A 19,318-nucleotide genomic window follows, 5' to 3' on the forward strand; every position below is an offset into this window, starting at 1 on the left:
GACATCACGAATCTTTACTTGTGACGGCACAGTGGATTGACAATTGGAAATGTAGGGTAAACATGGCTCCGTCGACGAAGAAGGGCTTCCGACCACTGTCATAAACAGGCCAAAAGCATCTTTAACTAGGACTACACCGTTATGCAGCATTTTTACGGTCGGCGGTCATCATCATCAGGAAACCCATTCCGTACCAATGACCGATATCTACATGCTAGAACTGATGAACCAACGACGATTTCGAGAGTACCAGCGACCCCACATCGTATACGTCGACTATTTTGGGTGCAAATCGTCCGCAGGCTCATCATACTATATGGTTTTTCGGACGCATTTACACAATTATGGCATAATTGACAACGTTTGAAAATAAATTGCTTTTGCAAAAAGGCATTTGGTCAAAAAATTGTTCAAAAAAAGTTTCAAACAGTTTTTTAAAACACCGTTTGTTTTAAATGCAACCCTAATCACAGCAACCGAAACATGCATTACTAACGAAGCTGTACGCACGTTAGCGGAAATGACATTTCTGCAAGCTGCAGCATTGTCAGTTTTGTCGCAAAGTCCAATGTAGTATTATGGTCGACGAAGTACCAAATTATCGTTATGTGGCGTAGGAATGGCATTATTGTTCTTTGTGGTCGCAGCAAAGGTACAGACACTACAGATACTAAGCGATGTACATTTGTACAATTGAGCATAGCATTCCACGTTGTGCAATAACCAGTGATGAGCATCGGACTCGGATAAGATACGGATCGGGTTTTACGCAATTTTGGGACAGCCGGATCGGATTCGGATTCTATTGCAAATTTTGTTTCGGAAATTTTCGGATAGTGTAACTTCTGCTTCGGATATTAGTGGATAGTTCTGACCAGACGTGACGTGATGTGATGTCATGCCAAAATAATAAAGGTCGTCAACCAAACACCAACAGTAAACACGTTGTTATAAAATTGGAGACACTCGTAAGTTGTTCGGCCAAAGGTCGAAGCAAATATATATCAGCTAACCTTAACCTAAAATCTACTCTCAGCTCAGCAGGATTCTTCGGCAAAGTTAGTCGATTCTGATTTTTCGGATTCTGGACGGCATTATTCGGATTCGCATGGACTTTTGGTTGATATTGTTCGGATTCGGACGGATAGATCCTCAAAGAGTCGAGGTGTCGGACAGATTCGGATTCTCAGAAAGCAATAACCGCTCATCACCGGCAACAACGCCGTCAAACCGCGACTACACCGAGTTCCTATACTTCTTAGTAGTTGCATTGGCAACGTCGATGGCGAGACTTCTTATCAATAAAATCTGATATCGGACCAAGACAGCAATCTTGAATACCTGGAGGTGAATCAGGTGTCGTTACAAATATTCATGTACAAAATCAGCATATACATACGATACTATGGTATCGTGAGCTCTCACACAACAGACTGGGCCAAATTATAATGCCAAAGAGCGGGCCGCACATCGTTCAAATTGGCGTTTGGGTTCACAATCTTTGTTTGCGGATCCCATTGCGCCCTTGCTCGCAGGTTGCACAATGCATTGCCCACTCCTGATGTAGACTACAGAGTATAGATAAGTATACCGTTGATATATAATCAGACTGTGATTCTCTAGCAGACGGCATTGTATGGTCCACGAGTTTTCAAATTAGAATGCTGATTCGACAGATTGCTATTTGCAGGTGGAGGGGCGGATAGTGTAATAGTCACGAGCCAGCTAGCTATACACGGTATTCAGAGTGCAGACTGCGCCCAAGTGTAATGAAACTCGCACAGATGGTATGCATTCGCACGGATGGTCTACACGTCTTCATTAAGGGGTTGTTAATACGTACAATATGAGTGTATACCCCTGTATTACTACCGTATTACTACTGTATTATTCATTTTTAGACTTATTTGACCAGCGATGTGCATATGCGTGTATAGTCATTTGTGATTTGTGATTACTGTAATGAAGGAAGAACAGACGAACGGTAGCCACGAATCGACAAATGTAAACCACAGGAAAGCCCATGCTAACGATCGACCGAAGCTAAAAACTGAAAAAATATACAAAAGTCTCGTGTGTCCCGAGGATAACGGAATAGCAGAGAACTGCACTACGGGAGCCGACACAAGCGCCAACTGCAACCACTGCAGTAACTGTAATGGTTCATGCTGCGAGAATGGTGTATGTGAACAGTCGCGACGGACCAAATCAACGCGATGCGACACTGAGAAAGTGCCATCAGATGCTTGCTGTGCGGATAAAAAGAAGAAGAATATATTGTTTAGAAAATCAACAAATTTATTCGTGTCGGGGATATGCATGCTTGCCGTGACGGGCGTATCTATTGCGGATATTGCGACGGATGTCTTAACGGCTCGTAAGTATCTTAGTACTATCTGGACAGTGTGCGTGGACTTGGTCAACTAGATAATTCTAGTGGTATAATTATACAAATTAGAGCGAAATAACGGTAGTCTAATTCTAATCTAATTTGTGAAATCGTTCTATGCTCAAATGTTAATTTCTAAATCATGGTTTTCCTGGAAATTATACAAGAGAGAGAGAGAGAGCCGTGAAGTGCGAAACGAGCCCAAGCTTGGTGTATGGGCAATTGGGCATTTGTCATATTCAAATTCTATGTTTCCGTAAATCCGGTGATTTTAATTCTAATCAAATTTCAAAAAAAAATGTGTTCCTATAATTCTAATTCTGATTCTCAAATTCGATGTTGTCGCGACTTCAGTGATTCTAATTCTAATGTAATTTGGAAAAAAACTGTGTAGCTCGCTAGCTCCTATATCATTCTAATTCTAATCCAAGTTAGAAATGCTGAAAATATATATGTATAAAATATATATAAAATTTATAAATATGCATGTCAATTGACCAAGCATTCGGTATTGATATGCCCCGTCGTCGAAATGGCCGGCACCGAATAGTCCCGTTCTTGCAATCTGAGCCCCGCTGTAAAAATGCGACACGCAGAGCAGAATTGTGCACACCAATTTGAAATCGAGTGGATCACACAGAACTGCGTTGGGTACAATTGGCTGCCCGCGCGTTCTCTATTTCATACATGCCCGTAATATCATCATCAGCATCATTGGTTTATTAGCTATTCTATCAGTTCAATACACCACAAAATGCGATACAATGAAAAGATAGGAAGGTGTCGAAACGACTTGGAGTAGTCTATGGACTCAGACACCCGTAGCATAACGTAATAACGTAGCATACTAAGATCAAATTGCATTCACTTCGATTTGTGACGCTTGTGTTGCGAGATGCTAATGAAAATTAGATTTAGGTCGCGGTCTAAAACAAGACTGCTATATAATGATGCTTTCAAGTTTCAAGTAGAATCCAGTCACGGACCGGATGATGTGGGTGGAGGAATATTGATGCCTAATCGTCAGATTTTGGGGCACTCCATTAACGATTGTCACGCTCCTCATGGTCGCTATTGTGACGTAGGATCAATTAACGACAATACACTGTTGTTGGCTCGCTACACCCACTTAACCGAATAAATCGCTTTCACAGTTTTAATCCGCGACAATCAAGTGCGGGAAGAGGTGCCGTCGCTATGGTTTCGTGTTCACTTATCATCATTGAAATTGGTGCGAAACGAAGCATGTAGCACGTTTTTGTGTAACATTGTATGCTCAATGCTCAATGTTCGTAATAAATTTAAGAACCCAACTCAGAATTATATCGCGGGTTGTAGATCCTACGCGCATTCGCGCATACATGCATATCTTCCTACGTGCATGCATGTTTCGGATTATAATGCTGTACTCGTTTTATACCGCGGTATAAATCTGAGGTGGGTTCTGGTTTCGTGTGCCATGTGTTTCGATATTCACACCCGTATATCAGGGGTGGTACACGGGTGGAAACACACCGTCTTTTCGATAAGAGTGAAGCTGTAGGGCAGTGGTTCTTAACCGGGGAATGCGAAGCAATTTCGGGGGGAGGGGGGGTCCGCGAAACCTCCAAATTTGCAAAATGTTCGATAATTTAATTACTATTTTTGTTTAATTAGAGAAATCACGAAGTAGTTTCGCTTCATAACTGCTAAAACTCACGTAAACAGAATGGCCGTGCGAGATGAAGTATTCTACCGTGCAAACTCATTTTAATCGCCCAATTGCCAAACTGATGCAAACATATTGCTCTGTTTAGAGATGTTTTGTTAGGGTTTCGGAATCAATTCGCTTGCAAAAAAATCCATTCTCTCCTGTGATATACTATATACCAGTGGACGGGAACCTATGGCTCGCGAGCCATATGTGGATTGAGTATAAGATATGGCTCTTTAAAAAATTTTGAATTTTGTACTCAATTTATCAGTATTGCAGCAACTTGTTAATAGATTTTCATGACAGGGAGAAAAATCATGCTCGTGTCAGCATAAACATGTCTTCTATGGGTTAAGACAGTGGGGTATCCAGGGGCTCGTACAGCCCTCTTTTCAAAATCCCTGAATTTAAGTTGCTGTCGCACCGGCAACTAACACCACTCGCGAATCCGATCTAACCACCATCGCGCGCCTAGAAATCTTGAATTTAACGATACCTTGATTGACGAAGAGAACAGCAGACATGCCGACCCTTGTAGGACAATGCAATTTTCAAATACACATTGTCCTCCTCATCTACGCCGAGAAATAAAATGCCTTGGAAGTGACATTCACAATTACAAGTTCAAATTAAAAACAGCACCATAGCTATTCATTTTCTCGATTGATTAGCAGTTTTCTAGCACCGCCGTAAAAATGCAGGGGTGTAACGCAACATTAGGTTACGCCGAATATCTTCGAAGTCGATCAATACTTATAGATTTTCAGAATCAGCGCGACAGTTACATTTGATTAATATCATCGATCATAAATTCTAAGAAGCTATTTACGATGAGTTGCACTGTCACGGGTGAGGCTTGGCTCGTCTGTGCCTCATCTGAGCCTTACCTCTCCTTGCGCGCTTTATTTCCGAACAATAAATATGAAAACTCCGTGATTTTGGGAATAAAAATGTCCAAAATCTAGTGACTAGTCGTTAATAAACATTGATAGAAAATACCAATAAATATTGAAGGGCTCACAATTTTCCTTCACTCATCCCTGATGACATCTGAGGCACTACCTCCCTGGCTCCCCTAACCCCACGTCACTCACGTATCACACGCTGGGTATGTACTGATGTAGTGACCATGTTCGGCTCCACCGTTACACCTACCCGCGTGGCAAGAAAAAATATGGCGCACACTACGAATCTCATATATTAGTGCTACCAATACGTCGCGGATGTTCAATTGTGACGTAATAGTTGATTGACATGGATGGCTCATTGGGAGTTACAATTGAAAATATTGGGCCGATATGGCTCTTCGGTCGAAAAAGGTTCCCGACCACTGCTATATACTAACCTCAAGATGAGCTGCTACTTAGAAATGACTAGGCTGGACGTTATATTAATACAATGATGATGATGATATTGGTGCCATGTATGTTGCGATCAAGCCCAAAGGTGTCGTTGGAAGCGTTACGCGTTATTATTACATTCGCCACCACACCACCTATCTTTGTGGATTTTCGGCACTCGTTCATGTCAAATCGACGGCGTGGGTTTTCGAGACACGACAGCGTATTGCAAGAAATCCAGCCACAGAATTAGCTTTGAACTAATAAACATTTTTCCAATTTCTACATAAATAGTATGATGTTCATTTTAAGAAATGGTCATTTTTTGCTTTTTATCACTAGCATTCAGGTAATATTTGCGCAAGACATGACGGTTGCACGGTAATAGAGCTAAATTTGAACTAAAACTTGGGTTAGGTCCGTGACGGTCCAAAGGGATCCGCGAAGACAAAAAGGTCAAGACGCACTCCCTTATACTTATGATTGGTGATGAAGGGCCCGTCTTGGCCGGCATCGATCTCAGATAATAGTTATGCCCGGTCGGATTGTTACTGGATATTGCGGGTACTGTGCAATGTGCATGGTAGATTTTTGTTTTTAGGACTAGCGTAATTTGAACTTCGTCGTAGGCTTGCGGAATAGCGGACCGCTGTACTAACTGAATGGTTAGCTGGTAGCTATTGTTCACGTTGGAGACATTGCACCATGCATTCACTGACCGAAGTTACGGTCACAATATCATCACCATCATCCTCTTTGACGAATCATCTTTAAGTGGCTACTAAGCGGTATTCAGCGACTTTGCTAGTGTTTTAACGTTACTTTGTGAAACTTCCATTCGACACAAATTACGTTAAAATGAAACGGTTACGTGTTACTACTTATTATTAGGGCTGGGCAAAATGATTCGAGTACTCGAATCTGAATCGAGTAGTAATTTTAATGATTCGAGTCGAGTAGTAAAAGACGATTTTTTCGAGCACTGAAATTATACGGTCCTCGCAACTGAAAGTTAATTTACTGACGAGAATTATAGTTTTGATACTATTTTCCACTGAGGAAGCCGTGAAACCTTGAATGGCCGTGTTTGAGCATACCAGGCACAGTTTAAAGCTACGAACGTTACTGGAAATAACACATTTCCGAAGTCATTATCATCCAACAAAATTGTTAAGAAGTGCAATGAAATCGGTATGGTCGAAAAAATACCAAAGTATCTTTAATGTGATAGATAACAGGCATTACGTTCTTTGTGGTGGCATAAAAGGTTCATATTTGGACTTCGACATAGTACATCCTGTTGTGACGTCATAATGAGTGATACTCGATTACTCGACTCGACTCGAAGCATATTACGTGATTCAGAATCGAATCCCTCAGGTACTCGATTTTGCCCAGCCCTACTTATTATACGATGTACATTGTACATCGTAGGCTACAATGTACGTACACGAAGCATTGTTACGCGGAATATAAGGGAATGCGTAACTGCCATTTTGCGTCAGTGTTCTAACGAATGACGCAATTGTGTTACTGCGGCGAGAATATCATTCGAGGCTTCGGCATCAGCGCGAGCACTTGGCAAATTTCGATTCATACATTATTGACGATGTTTTCAGATACGGGATGAGTGGTATTTATTGTGTCGCCGCCTTGTCGGGCTACCGATGGGCTGTGCAGCAAGTGCCATGCAGTTAACTTGTCTTAAAACACATTTACGAATCACTCGACCTCAATTTTTGTAAATACTAACACATGCTAACCGGTAACCTGGGCTTTGAGACAACCCGACTGCCCGCCATACTGTGGTCACTGGTCAGTGTAAAAATATCCATTCGTAGTTTTCTGTTATAGTCTGTTACGCTATAGTGGGCAACATATGACCCGGGATTATTCCCAGTTTCTTTCTCGAACTATGTTATCAGATGTGTTCGATACGTCATAATTGATCTGTGACATTATGTCGTTATTTCAAAAATCGAAGCATTACTTTTCGTTCACGCGTACCGAGCAACAATGTTTCGGCATAGATACGTCATAGAATTTCCCACCATAAACACTGTTTTAACCAATCCAGAATTTCTACACCAAGAACTATGACTCCACGCTGGAATTTAGCGAAATTTTGATGCATCGTTTTCCAAGGCAACCTATCAATTTCATGGGGTAGCCAGTGAAATTTGAAAAATTATATAGATATTTTTGAAATGTTAATATGCTCTAAATTCAATCCCTGTTTTACCGTAAATGCTACAGGAGACCTGTCTAGTTCGAAACGAGCTGAGCTCGCTGTACAGACGTTTGCCATCCTCGTGCTCACAAGAATGGACCATGATACGACACAAACTTGATTCGATATCCAAGTTTTCTCGAATTCAGTAATTATGATTATAATCTAATTTGAAAAAAAAACTGTGTGGCTATAGTTCAAATTTTATTCAAATTTGGAAATAGCTGTATAGTTATAATTCTTATTCTACTCTAATTTGAATAAATCGTTGTTGATGTAATTCTAATTCTACTCTGATTTAGAAAAGCTGAAAGTTTTCTATTAGTCCAACGCTGGTCATTAATACGAAAACACTGCTCTATTAGAGAGTTCTTTCCTTTTCAGGTGAATATTATAAGAGCGAGCGATATACTGCGTTCTCCTTATCTCTGGTATTTCTTATCGTGCCGCCGATTCTACTGACCGCCGGCATTATTCGTCGTCGCGATGACACTGTCCGTAACACCTCAACCAAGACAATATCCTGCTGCGGAAAGGTAATTGTAAAGTTGATGTGCAATTTCAGGATTTTTCTACGCAATTAAGGGCTTGTATAACTGTAATGTGTTGTGATCTCGTTGTATTCGGCGTGATTAGTTCCCGCGTTGTAATCCGCATTCCAAGAGTAGGCTACCTGAGTAATTGTATCGCGAACGAGTGTTTGTGACGACACATTTCGATGTCATACCAGTATGTATGATGTGAAAGTTGAAATATGTACCGGTACGTTTTATGCGACCACAAAGAAAACAATGCCAGCTCCAGTGGTGGCTTTTGGGGTGGGCGAGGTGGGCGGTCGCCCGGGCCGCCCCTGATCGAAGGCCCCCCCCCCTATTTGGATTCTGCGCTTTTTTCAAGGATAATGACGAATAAACACGTCTCTGCATGCGGTAGAATTACCTAGTTTTGATGTAGTCTATCCTTGCACACATGCAAAATAGGCATGGCCGAATCCAGCACCTGGGCAAACCTTTGCGGTGGTGAAAGATAGATGGTAATAACCGCTGCGAAAGGATAGATACTTATAGGGCCCCCCGGTAAGTCTCGCCCAGCCCCCCCCCCCCCCAGTTCGTAGGGCCACCACTGGCCAGCTCTACATCACATTTAAGATATAATACAATTTCCAAGCTTTTCCGAATTTCGTAATTCCAATTCCAAACGAATTTGGGAGGGCTGACCATTTTGTGATTGTCCAACTCTGCATGATCACATGAAGAATCCGTTCTAGCAAATCGAGTCGAAATATATTTTGCAATCACGCGCGTCGCATGTTTGATGCTCATCATCGTACGATGACACCCATGCCCCATTTTTCTTTCAGTTTATCATTTTCATCTTGAACGTGCCACTGAAACTGTATATGATCTGGCTGCAGTTAGTATTTGCGTACAGATGTTTCAAAAGATTTCACAAATGGAGGTAAGATATGTTGCGTCGAAAGGAGTAGGCCGTTGTATTCGACATTTCATTGTCGTATGGCGCTGCCGACTATATGTCAGTTGCGTAATCTGTTGGTGGTTTCTTCAAGACATATCGTAATCGTGTGCGAGCCCTAGGTCAAAGCTACCTTTTGAAACTGCTTACTTGAGTATTTTCCAAATCTTATCCTCTGCTTACATTTGAAGTACTTTTGAAGTGTATTGGGAATCTCTACTTCTACTTGTAATTGAGAAGAAGTTTACGTCGTTACTTTCACTTCTACTTGAGGGTTGTAATGACTCGAGTAATGACTCGACTCAACTTGACTCGAGTCATTTTCTCAAAATGCTGAAAATGACTCGACTCGACTAGGTCAATCTGTGCACTCTGTATGACCTGTACTCGAGTCATTGCGCATGGCAAGAACCAAGTCATATGACTCGGGGCTCGGACGGCCAAGCCCGACATTTCATTGTAATTTCGAACAATAGTAAAGTCACCACGCTGTCGGTATGTCGTCCACTAGCACGTGTACTTGAAAATTTGCCCCGAATCTGTTAAAAGTGAGGAAAATTTGTATATGATCGCGACGAATTCGATATCGCCAAGCAGAGATCTAAAATGTGAGTTTAGCTATGGACTTTACCTCGAAACTGAACCGTCAACGCGATGACTTAGACTCGTACTTGAGTCATAACACCGTGACTCGGACTCGACCCTCTGCTCACCGACTTGAACACGGACTTGACTCGGTGTTGAATTGAAAATGACTCGACTTGACTCGAGTCAAAACTATGGAAGTGTGACTGACTTGTGACTCGGTAACCACCCTGCTTCTACTTGACTACCCACCAGGGTTGTAATGACTCTAGTCGGACTGGAGTCGCAAATTTCCTTTACTCGACTCGAGTAACTTTGTGTATTGACTCGACTTGTGCTCGAGTCATGACTCGATCTAATGATAGTCAACTCGTGGCATTTTATGTGACTTTATTCGTGTCTCGTGTATCAGGACCGATACTTGGGAAATACTCTGACCATCTCTGAATAACAATATGCTCGGCAATCATATTTGCAGGAATCAAGCGGTTACGCACTAAAGATTTGACGCCAAACTTTTGCCGCATTTTTTGCAGGAAGTCACGCTGTATTTCTCAGGAAGAGAATTTGATGGAAGGGTCGCTGTCACATTTCATTACAGAGCTGACACTGTACAAGTTGTGGAATAGCATTTTCGAATCGATGCCACAGGTGAGATCGAATCGTGTTTTGACCACTGCTTATGGGACACTCGGACGCGGTCGCCCAGTATGTCTGTTCGCCTCCATTATTCCATTTTGATGTCATTGTCGTAATATTTGGCGTCATATCAGATTGTTGATATGCAATGTTCCATACTTGGTCAACTATTGGAAATTTTCAGCATTCCCAAATTAGCTTAGAATTAGATTACTGGCATTTCGATCTAATTTAGTGAAATTAGACAACTAGAATTACCTAGCTGTCCAAGTCTGCAATATTTTTTTCAAATTTTCTACAATACTTGCTAACGATTATCACTGAAGAGTGTCAGCCGAGAATATTCGGTTTTATTTCAGTAGCAATACCTGTATATTATTCTATTCTAATCCTATTAATAGATAATCTCAGTATCTTATCGCTATGTGAATTGGGACTGAGGAACTACTACCAAAAGACTTGCCAACATTACTAATCTGACTTGCAAGATAAATGCCTAGTAAAAGGTAGCAGTCTCGATATGGGTTGCTATGGATCAATTTATTGCCGATTTATCAGCGTCGGCGAACACTCATTTGGAATTGAGGCAAACTTAGTGCGCTGCGTTTTTCTATGTGGCCTAACAATTTAATCTGCGAGTCCCTGGAATCCGAAAAAAAAAAGTTATTTTTGAACAACCCCATGTGTAGCCATAATTCCAATCTCCATCTTATTTCATGGCTGGCTGGCTGTAAGACACTTCAGCTTATCGTAGGTTAAAAATTCTGTGTCGTTTTCAGCTTCTTCTCACCATCCACGTTATCATGACCGAGACGGATTTCAGAACAAGCAAAATGTATCTTCTCGTCTTATCGTCCACGTTTTCGTTCGTGTCCCTCTGCGTGGGTATCATTTACTACGCCCTCAAGGCGAAGGAGGCCGAGTCCAAATCGAGGAACAAAACGAAGCCGCACGCACAGCAGCAGTTACGGGCGAAGTCCACTGTTCTCGGAATACCGCAAATTACGTTGATTTCTGTAAGTGAGCCGGTGATACTCTTGGAGGTGTGGAACTTCAGTATACACTATAAGCGAAAATTGTACAAAACACCCGTGGTATACAGGTGTGGATATACACCCGTTGTACTCGAAACCAGTATCTACCTCAGACTTACACAAAGGTATAAATCAAACTCGGCATTATAATCCAAATGATCCTTGCACGTAGGGACGTGGAAGATACACACGTGTGAACGTAGGATTTATAACTTCCGAGTAAGGTTCTGTTATCGTGTACCACCTTTAGGGTGTGAATACACACATTTTAGTGTCAGAGGGTGTGTATCGGATTTACACCCTTACAAAACGAGTCGAATACAAGAATCCTTATGGAGATACATTGGTTATGTTTACGTGCACTACCCTAAGATATCCCAAAATATGATACACGAAATCAGAACTACACCCCTGGGATATATCTCCATAAGAATTGGTGTGTTTGACTCATTGCCACCTATTCGGTGGGGAAGCCGAAGGGTGTGAAAGTACAATTTTGTTACTCGAGAGTGTCGCTGACCTGATTTACACCTCTCGCTATGGTGGAATCTGACGAATACGCCTTTGTTCCACCGTTGAATTTACTGTGTACAATTGAATAGTATATTCATATTGAAATAAACTGGAATCTTTTCGACTGAGATTCGCCACGGGTAATCGTCAGCAACTATTGTAGAGGGTTGGGAAGAAGATACGATTGTTGATATACAAAGTTCTATAGTTGCTGACGATTGCCCGTGACGAATACCAGACGAAAATAGTCGGGTTTATTTCAATATCAATATATTATTCAATTGCAAGTAATCTGTAGTCGGTTGCTAGACTCGCATGCCTTGATGTTAGGGTATTGGAGCGCGTGAAATTGAATGGTTTTCCGGTTCATTCACAATGTTTTCGAGCCGCTTATTATTAATAAAGCCAACCACTAATAGGGATTGCATAGGATTCGAAGTCATGCAAGCGAGTAATCCCACGTCATTATTAACAATTTAAAACGGTAATCATGTGAAAGCAGCATCTGAATTCAGCGGTCACACACTTCATTTATCTTATCGCCGCCTTGCGTGTGCGCATTATACACAATCTTTACGCTAAGAATGATAGATGTACCTTTGCCATTGATTTCACGGCCAGCAATGGCTTCAAAGCTGTTAAAGTAAATGCTCTGATGTTTTGGAAACCCTCCTCAACATTGAAGCTGTATTTTTTTTAAATATAGGCTGAATATATCGGGGATATCGGTGAAGGTCCTACAAATCGGCTTTATCGGCATCGGCTCAACAATACGATATCGGTCGGGTTTTACTTATTTTGCCTACGAGGCGCTTTGTGAGATTGCAGTTAATGATAAACTGATCCTTATAGCGAGATTGAGCTATCTGAATTTCCCTTTATCGCAATTTTGTGGTATTTAAATCGATGGAATTATCAAGAAACTGAACTGATATCGTTTTTGATTGTGCAGATATACACAGTCTGTTTTATGGGCTCCCGGACGCTGTCTTTGAGCTATTTCATCCTGTTCTACCACTGGTACGCGATCATCGTTCCCGGACTTCACTGGGTCGCGGTTTTCGTGTTTTTCGCTTATCGAAGATACGTCAATCAGAAGAATGTAAGTATGAATCCAGTTGGAGTGTGACTCGTGACGCCAAAACACTGTGAATGTTGCGGAAAGTTCACATATATACCTTTTATGCGACCGCAATGGCTATGCCAGTTCTGCATCACATTAAAGATACTATGGTATTTTTGAACCCTACCTATAGTACCTACTTCATTGCACTTTGTGAAAATGCCGTGGGCTGATCATAACTTCACTTCTATCTCATTTCAACTAGCTTACGTACTACGTCTTTCGTATATATGCTGTAATATGACTGGGGTTGCATTTAAAACAAACGGTGTTTTAAAACACTTTATTTAAAACATGTTTTAAACAGTGTTTAAAAAAAGCCATATTTAAAAAAAAAAATTTTTTTCAAGTTGTAAAATTGTGCCGTAATTGTGTAAATACTTCACAAAACACATTTTGTATGAGCCTACAAACAATTACCACCCGATATAGCCGACGTATATCGATATGGGATGGTCTGTTCAACAGCAATAGTACACATATTTCGTTAAATGAGCTATTTTTATCCTATATTTTCAATTACCAATGTCAATCCACTATGACGTCACAATTGAATATTCGTGACGTCATGGATTGGAAAACACATAAAAAACATGTTTCAAATTAGGGCCTTATTATTTTAAACATGTTTGTTTTAAATTGTTTTTTGTTTGAAATGCAACCCTAGATATGACCAATAGTGTCTCAAGACTTCCATATAGCGGACTATACTATCGGAACTATATAATGTTCGTTGATATATTATCTCTCAGTGGCAAGGGTCGTATAATTTCAGTCTCGGAAAATTCATTTCCCGCTATACTCGAATCGAATCGTCAGAATCAAAACATATTGCACTGTCATACTAAATAAGAGACGCCTGGCTTTTCTGTACGTTGGCGCGATAGTGTTTTAACTAAAAAGACTCGAATAATTGATGCGGCGCATTTAACATCCGTTTACATCCACACATCCGTTCTCTTTCACAGACAATGCAACATTACCGCGTGCAAACCTACACCCGACGCAGCTCAAGCTTCGTGTTCGTTTTCGTGCACAGCGTCATGAGCGTGTTCGTCCACATCAAGCCCGAGGTCGAGGAGGTGCTGGACCAGCCCAGATATTACAAAATCATTTTCTATTTTTTCTACACCCTCGAGAATTGCGTCATGATGCTGCTGCCGTTGTTACTGAAGGAGCTGGCGATCGCTTTTCCCGCGATTCAGGTCAGTGAAGAGTTTAGCTGTTATTCCACGGAGTGCACGGAAGAGCGATTGTGACAAGGGCCACAGGTGGTCGAAACATCCAGCGTTGGTCCTCGAGTAGAGGTTCAAGCGACGTAAATTTATACTCGGATAGAAGTAGAAGTAGCGATTTCCAAGTAAGTTGTGAAGTCAGTGTTCTGGTCTTAGTTTTGCGCCTGGAAGCTGAAAACCTTGAAGCAGAAGTAGAAGTAGTCTGAAACATAACTTGGTACTTATAGCAGTGTGACATAAATTTCTGTGAAGAGTGAAGTTGAAATGGTCTAGAACTCGGTACTCGATCAGAAGTACAAGTTCGACATGAATTTCTATTTCTAACCACCTAAGTAAACTTTCTCTGATACTTTTAAAGTAGAATTACTTCGTTATGGATTAGTAGAGTGAGACAACAATAGAAAGTTTTCAATTTTTTCAAATTATAACGCTGAATTTTGCAAAAAACTCGGAAATCTATTTGCATTCCCAATTAGAAAGACATACCCAACAAAATCAAGTCTAGTTTATGATATCATATGAGTTTTTTCTCACATGCACGAAAATAGCAAATGTCTGTACACCGAGCTTGGCTCGTTTCGCACTATGCACTTCTGTAGCATTTTTAGTAAATGGCAGAAATTATATTATCTTAATGAGAGTTCTTTATTTCAGGACAAAGTGATACTGGTGTCGTCCGGCGACCTTTCGAAATACCAATACTTTTTGTCTTTGTATACCGTGCTCGGGGCTCTCGCCCTAGGCTGTTTCGCTTGTGCTATATACCATTTCATGGTTCACAAATCTGCGTCGTACACGAGGGAGCAGGTATTCGGACCTTGCTGTAAATGCTGCTTTGGTCCCGGAGGGTTCCTGTGTTGGTCCTGCTCGTGTTGTTGCTGTTGCCGGGACCCGGATGAAGCCAAGGTATGATATATAGCTTGTACTCTGTTACTATCTTACAACTGCGTTAATGGGAATGTTCCTGCCAACGAATTTTGGCCTATAAAAGTGGTCCTTAACCGGGGTTGATATAAACCCCAGGCGTTCCCTGGATGCCAGGTCTAACACCCGACTCATACAGCGGAAGTCGCACTGATTTGCTGTAAATAGTCTTTATAATATTTTCGTTTTGTGGGAAAATCATATTTTAGCGGTTTTTCTCTTTTAACACTGTTGCTGATGCACAGTTTATTTTGAGCACCCATTTATCTGTTAGATAGATCGTTAGGTGTGTCCTGTGGGCGATTTTTGTCTTGTAACTAGGCGAAAATTTGGGTTTTGTCGAAGGCTTGCTGGCTAGCGTAACGGTCCGCCAGGTTATTAGAAGTTGGATGTAATCGCGTCTTGTGAAATTGGCTGTGTGTGGTTTAAAAGAGTTGATATTAAGCTCGCTGATAGAGTCTCTTATAGAAGGGGTTGTCCGAATCGGCCAACCTTTCCTTTGCTTGGGATATTGTTTTAACGATGACATCAAGATATAGGGGTAACCAACTATTTCGACCTGACATAAGAAGATAACGCCTTACTGAACAGTGAACATTGACGACCGCTAGATAACGTCTTGCTGAACATCGACAACCGCTGCTCAGTATACCCATTAGCTCATACGTTGTTTCCTTGTTTCTTGTGCGATCAGTGATCACACTCGGTTTAGTATACATACAAACAATTTGATCATTAGCCTTCCTCCGTTGCAGATTTTCGTCACCTGTAAGAACATCCAGACTCACGAAATCCACAGGACGTCCCTGAAAGACATCAAAATCTGGAAGGAGACGACAGAGAGCAAGCTCTTAAACCAGAAACCTCTGCGGTCGTGGAAGGTTTTGCAGAACGAATACAGAGGATCGAGCGCAAAGGCCGCAGAGGCCGAACAAAGCGACCAGTCCGGCGAGGGCGTCGGCGACAGAACCGTGTCGCAAGGATCCGATTGTCCATACACCATGCGTCGTTCGGGATTGAACATATTGTCCGATCCGAAAGGACGGTTGTTTTACGCCCCCGTGGCCGATCTAAAGACCAAAACCATACCTGTGACCTATTAACTGCAAAATATTTTCTGATCATCACCATTGTTTTTACAGTCTTGCACGTTGCATTGAATATAAAAATGGGCGGGAATGTTTGTGTGCATCAGTTCAATCGTGGTAACGTCACGCCACTCGATGTTAAGGGGCTGGGCAAAATCATGAACCAGATGAGTGATTCATTCAGACTTGTATTGACTACTGTATGTTCGAAATGCTACACTATAGAATTTCTCAGTTTTCAAAACTCGCAACTAGAACTAGAACTATAGTTTCTGAAAGTCTGGGGTGATTCGATTCCTAATAAAAAGTTGGGCGTCGACTCCAGTATCATTCGATACCTTGACAATTATCCACCTTTTGTGCGACCACAAAGAAAAAAACGCCAGTTCTATACCGAATCGAAGAAAATAAGGTATTTTTTCGACCAATACAATGTCATTGCCATTCGTGACAATGCTGTTGGTTAATTACGACTTGACAAAAATGTCATTTCCACTAGCCTACGTAGCTTTGTACCGCACGTTTTCGATGATGTGATACGACAAATCGTGGTTTCAAGACTTAAGCCTAAACGGCGAGAAAATAGTGTCGAAAATATGAGTCTCGTTGAAAATATAACTCTTACAGTAAAAAGGGGCGTATAATTTCAGTACTAACAAAACTCATCTCACGCTATTCGACTTGAATAATTATAATTAATACTCAATTCGGGTTGGGGTAGCCTACTCGGGCACTGGGTACTACTGTGCCGTGTTCCCACTACCCAGCCCTACTCAATAACACAAGATTTAGAAGTATACGCGGCAGACCTCTGCAGTAAACCATGATAGGTACTAGGTAGCCTACGCTACCGCTCCGCACCAAATCGCTACCCTCCAAAATGATGTCGTCTGACTTCGTTATATGTTCTTGTTCGTGCGCCCGATTAGAGTGTCGCGGACGTGAGATGACAAACAAATAGCAATCACGCAGCGTCAATGTAAGCACTACCTACGTGCAGAAATAAGAATGCATGGCGACAGTCTGGCTGGAACTCTAAGAAGAAGGGATATTGCAATTACCGAAACTAATACGCATCATGTCAAAAATGAATGCACAGACGCAGAGGCTGGATTATCGCGTCTGATTCACGAAACCGGATTAAGTATAACCCAATCAGGAACTGCAGTCGTTCGCGAAGCCAGATAATTTAGATTTTAGATACTGAACTGCGAATGCCGCAGCTTGTCTCCGTTAACCCTTTTCTTCGGCCGTATCGTTTTTCGAGCGAGAGTACAGGTCTTGGGTACACCACTGTATGATCGGCATAAACGCTTAACTGATTGTAAACTACAATATTTGCAAACATTCAGATTGATGCGTTGGAAATATATAGTTCTAAAATACTACGTAAACTTGAATTGGTTGGCTGCGAACCCGAAGGTAAGGTATCCATAAAAAATCCGGAATTTCCAGCTCTACGGCGAAGGTAAGGCGAGAGAGAGAGGGAATTCTTTTATTCGTCAACCATGAAATATAGTACATGCAATGTCCACAAACTTTCACGTCCAATAGTATACATTTTTAAAAATATTTTCCTAGCTATATTTTACACGGTATAGACTGGGAGACCCGATATGACCGAAGTCTTCTAGGCCGGAGTCACCCGGAGTAGATTGGAAAAAGGAAAAATTCGTCGACATAATTTGTTTGATATCACTCATGGAATATTTCATTTACAGAGAGTGGTTCGACTTCTATGGCACTTTTATATCAAATTGCCGGCCCACAATGCATTCGCTATAATTTCTTTGCCCGCAATTTTGCAAAAATTAATTTGGGCGGTTGGCGAATGCAAAATTCTCTCTTTGTCATGATCATTAGTTCTAAATACCACATGATTGCAATGAAAAGATAGGAAAGAGCCGCAAATAATCTGACACGCTTGTGTATATAAATCAGGCACCCACCAACCGGCCTACAGAAAGTATTAAAACGTAGAAACATTGCTTTTCTAAGGGACTAACGGCTATGTTAAAATAAGACACATTCGTAATACATATACTGCTCACGGAGCAAGTTCCCAGGCGGGCCAAAATGGACATAACGAGCGATCCATGAATCATCCTTGGGACGCCAATCTAAATATACAGCGATATTGCTTCATTTGTTCTTGTCAGATGCTATCAGATTTTCTAATTCTTGCTAAGACACATAATAATAGATCGAGGAGCGCACAAGAAAGCAAACCGAACGGCACAGAAAATTACCGTAGTTGGCGCATCGGCGTCAGCTGGACTAGACATCCGATAGTCTCGAAGCAGTATTATTCTCGGATAGCTATCAGGCATTATAACATTATTGTTTTGCTAACTAGTAGGTAGCAGCGATACTACTGTAGTTGGTATGGTATGGTCGCGTTGATTCTAGGTCGGCGGGTTAACGTTACAAGTTCTTTATTATCCTTCGGTATTGTGCGGACTTGAGTTGATGGCGTCAAAGTAAAAAACATGAAATTATCAGAATACTCATGAAAGTGGTACCGGTACATATAGTACAGAGTCTATTGTACTAATGTATCGTAGACGTGACGTGACATGCCAGACAGACATGACCTTTTGATATTTTATTACGCGTACGCGTAAGGCAGTGTGAGGAATGAAGAAATATTCCTAGTGGCTCTTATTTTTATATCACAAATTCTATCAGCATAGGACTATACTATTAACTATTTTGAGCCAACTGCAAAGGTTGTGATTTGCTGATTTGATCAGATTTCAAGGGTTCGTATTAGAATTTTTTCTACTCGTTGCAAATAATTGTGCCAATAATAGGTTGTGAGCTTATGCTGACTAACTAAGGAAAAATAAAGAGATTTTTGTCACTATAATTGGAATCAGTACGGTAGGCACTGTAATTTCACAATTATTAACCGTACATTTGTGTGAATGATATATCGAAATAAAGAACAATGAAACAGTATGGAATCAACGATGATACAATTTTGCCAGATCTAAAAATTTGATTGCCCTTATAAGGGTTGCTACAAGGCCGGATAGTCAAGTTTTCATTA

At 41.3% G+C, this 19,318-nt stretch overlaps 1 protein-coding gene across 1 annotated transcript; it reads left to right on the forward strand.

Moving 5' to 3' along the window:
- The first annotated feature begins 1,889 nt into the window (after positions 1–1,889).
- Positions 1,890–16,357, forward strand: LOC145432958 (uncharacterized). Its single transcript, XM_080309798.1, has 9 exons — positions 1,890–2,377; positions 8,037–8,188; positions 9,013–9,110; positions 10,247–10,361; positions 11,129–11,365; positions 12,849–12,998; positions 13,988–14,224; positions 14,909–15,160; positions 15,934–16,357. The coding sequence occupies exons 1-9, from the start codon at positions 1,963–1,965 to the stop codon at positions 16,279–16,281; spliced, it is 2,004 nt and encodes a 667-aa protein (XP_080165924.1). The 5' UTR covers positions 1,890–1,962; the 3' UTR covers positions 16,282–16,357.
- Positions 16,358–19,318: the final 2,961 nt, after the last annotated feature.

This window comes from Botryllus schlosseri, chromosome 2, assembly GCF_051294905.1.
Source record: "Botryllus schlosseri isolate E-star chromosome 2, Bs_hap1, whole genome shotgun sequence".
Lineage (NCBI taxonomy): Eukaryota > Metazoa > Chordata > Ascidiacea > Stolidobranchia > Styelidae > Botryllus > Botryllus schlosseri.

What these genes read in the sequence shown, in the direction of transcription:
- LOC145432958 (XM_080309798.1), top strand. Translation starts at nt 1,963, where the DNA reads ATGAAGGAAGAACAGACGAACGGTAGCCACGAATCGACAAATGTAAAC. An exon ending in AAAAGATTTCACAAATGGAG is followed by an intron (nt 9,111 to 10,246) that starts GTAAGATATGTT and finishes CATTTTTTGCAG; the next exon opens with GAAGTCACGCTGTATTTCTC. An exon ending in GGGACCCGGATGAAGCCAAG is followed by an intron (nt 15,161 to 15,933) that starts GTATGATATATA and finishes CCTCCGTTGCAG; the next exon opens with ATTTTCGTCACCTGTAAGAA.